Below are 9,628 nucleotides of genomic sequence, written 5' to 3'. Positions count from 1 at the left end.
CCCCGTCCCTAAGGAAAATCCTGGTTTTTTGGTTTTTCAACGTCTGTTTAATCACGGATTTTTTCAATTAAATTTTTGATTTCCGTTTCCTTTGTCGAGCTCAGTGTACCTGGGCAAGGAGACTGAATAGTTTGTGTGGTTCATCTTAAAGTCTCCTGCCTGGATTGCATTTCTAAAGAAAAACAAATAATTGTAAAAAAGAATACTGCGTACGATTATCATATCAAATTATATTCAAGTGAAAAGGGGGAACCCATTATTGATTTCTACCTGAAAACCCTAAATTGATTTCTACCTGGAAAGAAGAAATTGACTTCAACCTTAAAACCCGAAATTGATTTTTACCTGGAAACCTAAAATTGGGTTCTTCTTGGAACCCCGAAATTGATTTATACCCGGAAACCCAAAATTGATTTCTACATGGAAACCTGAAATTGATTTATATCTGGAAACCCGAAATTGAGTTCTAGCTGGAACCCCGAAAATGATTTATACCTGGAAACCCGAAATTGATTTCGACCTGGAAACCCGAAATTGATTTCTACCTGGAAACCTGAAATTGATTTCTACCTGGAAATCCGAAATTTATTTCTACCTGGAACCCCGAAATTGATTTATACCTGGAAACCCATTACTGATTTCTACCTGAAAACCCTGAATTGATTTCTACCTGGAAAGAAGAAATTGATTTTTACCAATTGAAACCTGAAATTTATTACTACCTGGAAACTCAAAATTCATTTCAACCTGGAAACCCGAAATTGATTTCGACCTGGAAACCTGAAATTGACTTCAACCTTAAAACCCAAAATTGATTATTACCTGGAAAAACCTAAAATCGGGTTCAACCTAGGGAAACCAAATTTGATTTCTACCTGAAAACCCAAAATTGATTCCTACTTAAGGAACCCCGAAATTGATTTATACCCGGAAACCCGAAATTGATTTCTACCTGGAAACCTGAAATTGATTTATACCTGGAAATCAGAAATTGATTTCTACCTGGAACCCTTAAATTGATTTATACCTGGAAACCCGAAATTGATTTCGACCTGGAACCCCTAAATTGATTTCTACCTGGAAACCCGAAATTGATTTCTACCTGGAAACCCGAAATTGATACATCCTCTGTTTCACAAGATTTATCACTTCTGAGTTAGTAAAGCAGAGAAGAACAGATACAAAGAAACCTAAAAAAAAATTTTATTGTAAAGCGTCGTCGTATATATCAATATAATAAAGACGGTTTTTAATGTTTACCAATCTTTCAAACAGCAGCGGCACATAAACATACAAACAAGAAGAAGTTGTGAATTAACAGATTCGTTTTGTTTACTTGTAAAATTGTGATTTGAAAAATTCTTGTTGGGGATCAATGCATAATTTATAAAGTCGTCTTCAAATTATTGAAATAATCGCTGACCGCGGTATATTACACTTTAACAATAACAATTAACAGTGTACAGTTTCATAACAGATAATATGTTTTGATCTAAATTGAGATCAAAATTTTCCAAAGATGAATCACTTTAAAGGATTTTTTTCGTTTTTAGTGTGAAAATCATAAACGGTGATTTTTTCAATGATAATTTCCAATGACCCTATTGCTTTCTTTATTATACAGAGCGTCTCATATCATATTAGATTAGCTCCAAACTTTAACGTAAAAATAAAAAATAATACTCAAAAAACCTAGCGTTTCCTGCAAGAATTTTTTTTATTAGTCTTATTAAATGTTCTGATTAGTCCCGACAATCGTAATTTAGACCCATTGACGATCTAATGTGATGTGGGACACCCTGTAATAGATTCAGAACATTTTTAACTTATGCAGCTTATATGTACATCATTTCAGATCGCTCAAAAAAGAGAAAAAAATTTATGTTAATGTTCATAATATATTTTCTAGAAATATGTTAAAAGTAACAAAGGACATTTTTTATTTTTATTTTAAAGCCTTTTTGTATATTTGGTGTCAGTTGTCCTAACATTTCATAAGTTTAATTATTTTTATCTTTTCAGTTTTCATTAAATCAATTTTAAACCAAACCAAACTTGTAAACTTCAAACTGTCAAAACTTCTTCTATTTTGGTGCTACAAACCTTCTACAAACCTTCTACTGCAGACTTCGAATAATCGAAAATCCATTTTTCAAGGGCCTTTCAAATTAATTGTTTTTAGATCTGTAACATTCATATAAAAAAGGGATAGGCTATTGTAGCAGGAAAGTGATGTGTTGATCTTTCCTGCGATCATAAATAGTATTTTTTTTCCTCCTTCCATCATTCCCAGTTTCTCCCCCCACCCCTTTTTCCATCCTTCATTAAATCTAACGGATTTATTCCTGTTTGTGTTTGAATTCTATAAATAACCCAAGCCACGCGGAGAAACCGAAGCCAAGCGCCAAGTTCCGTTATTCCAGAAACCCGGGGGCTGGTGGGCTAGCCGGCCAGCTCACGGGGTACTAGGGTTAAATGCTAGCCCAGGGTGGAGCGAAACCAGGGGAAAAGAATCAGTTGATCATCAGCTCCCTTAACTAGAGGTTCCCTTGAAGATTCCCCATCACTCTGAAATAACTTCAATTCATAATATTTGATTTGTATAGTATCATCCTTTTAGTTTTTGTATCTTTGTAAATAATAAACTGTAAGAAAAACCAACTCGTTGAATATTAATAATACGAGTGATTGCCTTGATTAATTTTCCTTCATATGTAATACTATTTCAGACTGTTTTTTTACACAAACCATCATTTGTACCTTCTTGAAAGTGGTACCCTTCCCTATACATTAAAAACAAGATTTTTTAAATTACTATTCCAAAAAATAAAAAAATGTTAAGGTGATAGTATCAAAAATAAGAGTGATAGGGAAAAAAACTGGAGGGGAGAGGGCGCCTCCATTCCTGTTTAGGGTAAAAAATATCTCTAAACGTAATTTTAAAAGTTTGATTCACAACAATGCCCATGAAACCTTAATCTAATTACAAATTTGAAGATAACCCAACAACACTACACTTCACTACTAGGGTTTCCATTTTTCCGGAAAAAATTTCCATTTTGGAAATGGAATGATCCGGAAATTTGTTGCTTAAACCGGAATTCTGGGATATTTCCGGACCATATGGAAACTGGAATGTTTACGGTTTACGTCATGTAAACCGAAAAAAATTTCCGGTTTACAAAATGGAAACGGGAATTTTTCCGGTTTACGTAATGGAAATTGTAAAATTTCCGGGTTATGTCATGTAAACCGTAAAATTTCCAGTTTCCATTTCATAAAGAGGAAATTTTTCCGGGATATTTCCGGATCAAATGGAAACCGGAATGTTTACGGTTTACGTCATGTAAACCGGAAAAATTTCCATTTCGTAAATCGGAAATTTTTCTGGTTTACATAACCTAAACCGTAAAATTTCCAGTTTCCATTTTGTAAACCGGAAATTTTTCCGGTTTACATGACGTAAACCGTAAAATTTCCAGTTTCCTTTTCGTAAACTGGAATTTTTTCCCGGTTTACGTAACATAAACCGTAAAATTTCCAGTTTCCATTTCGTAAACCGGAAAAATTCTGGTTTACGGAATGTAATGTGAATACAAAAGACGACTTGTGGAGGTTAAAGATTTTTTTAATTTTGATTAAATTCATATTTACAAAGCTTAAAAGTCAGCTACTGCTGGTCTACAACTACAGTTCATCAATATGCAAGACTATTCCACTGTTTGATTTTCCCTTTACCTTAAGTTCTTAACCCTATAAAGGTTGGGGGTCTGACACTATGTATAGCCTGGGGGGGGGCGTTGGACGCCCAACCTAGAAAATGCCTTAGAGAATAGGTATAGGGTTGAAATGCATGTTCATAGCCAAATATTTCAAGGCCAGCTCATTGCAGAAAAAATTAGACATATAACTTAGGTTGCTGGCTTGGGTGCTAGGAAGGGTTGAAAAAATGCCAAAAAAAGGTTCAGAAAAATGAAAATAAAAAATATTTTTTTTGTTTTAAACAAATATCAAAGTGTGACCCATGTTTTTACATCTATTTTTCAAGGGCTTTTTAAAAATATAGTTTTTAGATCTGTAGCTTTAGTCATAAACAAATTATGGGCTATTTTAGATTTTTTTTCAAAGATTAGACTTTATCCGCCCTGTCCCACCCCTATGCATTAAAAAAAAAAAATTTAAAATCCTTTAAATTTCTATTCATTTAAAGTCACAAAATTTCACTATGAGAGTGTCAAAAATGAGAGTACTAGGTGAAAAAACTACTGTAATTCTGATACCTTATTCCGAAAATTCCGGAACGATTTTTCCGGAAACTTTCCGAAACGAAATTTCGGAAATTTCCGGAACGTTCCGGAATTCCGGAAAATTCCGTAATTCCGGTACAACGTTCCGGAAATTTCCGGTTTACTGAAAAAAAACGTTCCGGAAATCATTCAGGATTTCCGGAACCTTTTTCATAATGGAAATGGTAAAAATTTCTTGATCATTTCCGTACGTAAACCGTAACCCAGAATTCCGATGGAAACCCTATTCACTACACTACACTACACTTATACCTTGGAAAGATGAGGAGATAGCTGATAATATTTAGTACACTTTTTACCTTGAAATGATAAGGATATAGCTGATAATATTTCGTACGCATAATATATTTTACCTTGGAAAGATGAGGATATGGCTGATAATATTTCGTACACTTTTTACCTTGAAATGATGAGGATATAGCTGATAATATTTCGTACGCATATTCCAGATTTGAACCCTTGGAGGGGCGGACTGGAGTCAGGAGGAAATAAACTCCAAGAATAGGAACTAAAAATGTTTATGAATTATTATTATTACGCCTTTTGACCAGAAGTGTCGACCCTTGATTCCCCCAGCAGAGGGATGTTAGGATACTTTACGTCCCAAAATTTAGTGAAATAACGACCCACTCTGCAACATTTTCATGAATAAAAAATTGTCCATTTTTATCTAAAAATACGATAAAATTGTGTACAACTACTTTTTTGGGAAACCAAAAATGTTACTTGACCACGAGTTCCCTTAACTTCCCCGTAATGTAGTTGTACCAAGTTGATATATTATCCCAACGCTTATAATTGGGGTAACAAAAGTCGGAAAAAAGTTTTTATTATTTTAACCTTTTTTATTTGGAAAAAAGCTAAATAGATTCATATTTTCCTAGAAAAAGCGCTGCTTTAGCTTGTTTCAACGTTGCCTGATTTCGACTGTTTCTCCTAAAAAATGACAAAATTTTATTTTTATTTGAATATTCATAAAAAATTTGTTTTACTCATATTTTAAAAAAGCATATTTTTTTTTGGCGGGGGGGGGAGGGGCAGGGGTAATTCAAGACAGCATTTTTAAAAAATAAGCATAAATATATTCAATGTAAAACTTTAATTATGATTGATGTTTATTATTTTAAACTAAAATTATCAATTAGTGTTTGAAATACCTAAGGTCTACATTATTCGGTTTCCACGATATAAAGATAGAACCTCGCAGAGTCTGTGGCAAAGACTTAATTCCTTTTAACCAAGTCAAAATGGCAAAGTTCAAAATTGTCAAAAATTTCTTAATTGTTCACGTAGATATCTAACAGTTTATTATCAAAAAGATATAGGATGTATTTCTTTCTCATAAGACATATCAAGTATTTTGTCTGATGAAAAGAATTGACAATATTGCAAAATTGATAAAATCAGAAATCTGGATCCACTATATATTGTGAAGATTCCCTTTAAAATGAGTAATTCTTATTACTATGTATGCTGCAGGCCTGATATAAATGTTTAGATTCGTCCCAAATATTTATGAAAATCTCTAGTTTTAGCAATATTTAGATATTTAGATACCTGACATGGGTCTGATGTTCCAGACTAAGTTTCGATCTAAAATATAAACCAAGTAAATACAAATATAAAAGAGTTTAGAACTAACTAGCTGAAGTGCTCGGCGTTGCCCGTGGAATTAAAAGAATCAAATTATTTTTTTAATTCGATACTCGACTCGAATCTTTGCAGCCTTATGAAGTTATGTTAATGTAGATCTAAGGTTTTATAGTACCAGCCAGGTGCATCCTAGAGTACCTAGAGGTGCGTCCTTGAGGACCTATAAATACATCCTGGATTACCTAGAGGTGCATCCTTTAGAACCAGACAGGTGCATCCTAGTACCTAGAAGTGCATCCTAGAGGACCCAGAGGTTCGTCCTATGGACCTAGAGGTGCGTCCTAGAAGACCTAGAGGTGCGTCCTAGCGGACCTAGAGGTGCATCCTAGAAAACCTAGGGGTGCGTGCGTCCTAGACAACCTAGAGGTGCATCATGTAGGACCAGACAGGTGCATCCTGGAGTACCTAGAAGTGCATCTTAGAAGACCTAGAGGTGCGTCCTAGTGGACCTAGAGGTGCATTTTAGAAAACCTAGGGGTGCGTGCAACCTAGATGACCTAGAGGTGCATCCTATAGGACGTCAGACAAGTGCATCCAAGAGTACCTAGAAGTGCATCTTAGAGGACCTAGAGGTGTGTCCAAGAGAAACTAGAGGTGCGTCCTAGAGGACATAGAGGTGCATCCTAGAAGACCTATAGGGGTGCGTACGTCCTAAAGGACGAAGAGGTTCTTCCTTCTCTGGAAGAGGGGGTTAGAGAAATGTACTTGCGCTCCAGGACTTGAAGGTGAAATAGCATTACAGAGAAATGATAATTAGGGGATACAGGTTGGTATATTACATTACATTACATAAATAGGTATATCACTGTCAACATTTTCACCATTTTCAGTTCTACATAAATATAAAGAGTTGTAATTTATGGTGAGAAGCCAGTTATAATTTTAACAAATAAATCATCTTGATTTAAAAAAAAATAATTACAATCTGTAATATAAGAAAAAAATACACTATGATCACTAAATAGTGAAACCCCATAAAACCAATCTTATTAAATGAAAAGCTATTCAAGAAACACAAATTAAAAAAATTTTCATCGGTCTCTTCTTCTTAGAAATCTTAATTATATTGGTAGAACCCCTGTACTAACCTCAGTAGCCTAATTATATTGTTAGGACCCCTGTACTAACCTCAGTATCCTAATTATATTGTTAGGAACCCTGAACTAACCTCAGGATCCTAATTATATTGTTACGAAATTCTCTACTAACCTCAGTATCCTAATTATATTGTTAGGAACCCTGTACTAACCTCAGTATCCTAATTATATTGTTAGGAACCCTGTACTAATCACAGTATCCTAATTATATTGTTAGGAACCCTGTACTAACCTCAGTATCCTAATTATATTGTTAGGAACCCTGTACTAACCTCAGTATCCAAATTATATTGTTAGGACCCCTGTACTAACCTCAGTATCCTAATTATATTGTTAGGACCCCTGTACTAAACTCAGTATCCTAATTATATTGTTAGGAACCCTGTACTAGCCTCAGTATCCTAATTATATTGTTAGGACCACTGTACTAACCTCAGTATCCTAATTATATTGTTAGGACCCCTGTACTAAACTCAGTATCCAAATTATATTGTTAGGAACCCTGTACTAACCTCAGTATCCTAATTATATTGTTAGGAACCCTGTACTAATCTCAGTATCCTAATTATATTGTTAGGAACCCTGTACTAACCTCAGTATCCTAATTATATTGTTAGGAACCCTGTACTAACCTCAGTATCCTAATTATATTGTTAGGAACCCTGTACTAACCTCAGTATCCTAATTACATTTGTTAGGAAAACAATGTTGACAATGATGACAATAAGAACTGGAATGCCAAGGAAGTAACTGCTCTCTCTGGAAGAAAAAAAATAAAACATAAAACAGTTTTATGATTTAACAGTTTAACATTTAAATAGTTAAATAGTTAAACAGTTTAACAGTTTAACAGTTTAACAGTTAATGAGTTTAAAAGTTTCAAAGTTAAACGTTTTATGAGTTTAACAGTTAAACAATTTAATTGCTTAACATTTTAACAGTTTACCAATTCAACAATTTAACAGTTTAACAATTCAACAGTTTAACAATTTAATAATTTAACAATTTAACAGTTCAAAGGATTAACAGTTTAACAGTTAAACAGTTTAAATGTTTAATTGTTTCGCAGTTCAAACGTTTAACTGTGTAATTGTTTAACAGTTTAACAGTTTAATTGTTTAACAGTTATCAAATAAATAAAGACAGAAAGTTTTTTTTTTAATTTAAGTAACAAATTAAAGTCTCGTGACAGATTTAATCAATAAAATTTAGGTACAGTCGTCGTCACATATATTAACACAATAAAAACTATTTTCGATTTTAGTTTTGATTTATGCCAAGCTTTTAAATAACATGCAATAAACTACTCGTTATTTAAGCTTTATTATAATTGACGACATTGTTCCGCATTTTTCTTTACTGTAGTCATGTTGTGTTTCTGTACCAAAAGAGTGTGCGTGTGTGATGCCGAACTCGTCTGCAAAGCAGTTCGACTGGCTTTCTCATGCCAGACCATGGCCATTTCCCTTCCCTTAATTCTAATTCCCTGCTTTACTTTCATAATTGTCTAATTCTTACATCATTGCAACCTAAGCTTTTAGACTTTTAATTTCAAAATTTGCTAGCTCAACTAGTCAAAGTTTTGAATATTAAAGTTCTAGGGGAACAGTAAGCTCCTACACTATTTACAAATTGAGTCTTTGCCTCAAACTCAAAATTGTCTTAAGCCTTGTGTTTTTGTAAACTTGATAGTGTAGACCTTTGATATTTTAAACTTAGGTTATCCTTTCTAGTATAACTAGCCTTAGAGGGCGCTTTGCGCCCATCTTCTAAATTAATTATGAACATATTCTCTTTGTGTACATGGTAAAACAAAACAAAAATATTTCGCGGATTTTCACAAAAAATTTCGTGGATTTTCAAAATTTTTAAATATTGAATGAAGATCAAATTTTGATGGAGACAAATATTTGAAATTTTGATCATTCATAAACCTTCCCTGTGGTCACGTAATGTCCCACAAAAAATTTGGGCCCGATCGGTTCAGCCGTTTTAACGTTTATTGGATACAAACAGACAAACAAACAAACACCCAGACAAGCCAAATTTATATATAGATACAAAGTTTGAAATATGTATGGACTACGACGTACATAGAGTTGTAAACCATATAGGGATTAGAAAATTTGAGTTTGTGCAAAGACTAAATTCCTTAAATAACTTATTCTTCGAAAACAAAATCAAGTTAAAGGGACCGTTCACTTATTTGGGTAATTTCAGGGTAAACTAAACAGCCTATTCGCTCTTGATTGGTAATAGTCTTACTTTTACTTTTACTGGCCGGAGAAAAAAGCCGATTTTTCGTTCAGAATTTGAGCGGAAAGTGACGGTCATTCTCTAGTCTCTATGGACACTATTTTTTTTCAGTAACAGCAGCCCAATTACATTTAAATCTATTTTATTTTAATTTCATTATGTGTTCGTTATTATGTACTAAAATATGAAAACTTTTGATATTTGAGTTAGCAAGAAATTTACGTTTTTCGTATTAAAACATGTAAAATGTGTATACAAAGACGACGTCTCTACGACAATCAATTAATCATTACTCGTATTTTGGTTCGTAGATTT

General features: G+C 33.5%; 1 protein-coding gene across 1 annotated transcript in view; it reads right to left on the bottom strand.

Moving 5' to 3' along the window:
- The window catches only part of LOC111700131 (calcitonin receptor), a 19,157-nt gene that overhangs the window by 1,777 nt on the left and 7,752 nt on the right, over positions 1–9,628 (bottom strand). The window contains exons 9-14 of the mRNA XM_023470951.1: positions 7,730–7,816; positions 5,865–5,900; positions 5,188–5,243; positions 4,708–4,815; positions 1,103–1,190; positions 110–172 (exon numbers count right to left, since the gene is read on the bottom strand). Of these exons, the coding sequence (XP_023326719.1) occupies positions 110–172; positions 1,103–1,190; positions 4,708–4,815; positions 5,188–5,243; positions 5,865–5,900; positions 7,730–7,816 (438 nt within the window). The remainder of the gene's footprint in view (positions 1–109; positions 173–1,102; positions 1,191–4,707; positions 4,816–5,187; positions 5,244–5,864; positions 5,901–7,729; positions 7,817–9,628) is intronic.

The sequence above is a fragment of the Eurytemora carolleeae genome, unplaced genomic scaffold, assembly GCF_000591075.1.
Source record: "Eurytemora carolleeae unplaced genomic scaffold, Eaff_2.0 scaffold370, whole genome shotgun sequence".
Taxonomy (NCBI): Eukaryota; Metazoa; Arthropoda; class Copepoda; order Calanoida; family Temoridae; genus Eurytemora; species Eurytemora carolleeae.
The sequence above is the reverse complement of the archived record's forward strand: the minus strand, read 5'-3'. Positions and strand labels throughout refer to the sequence as shown.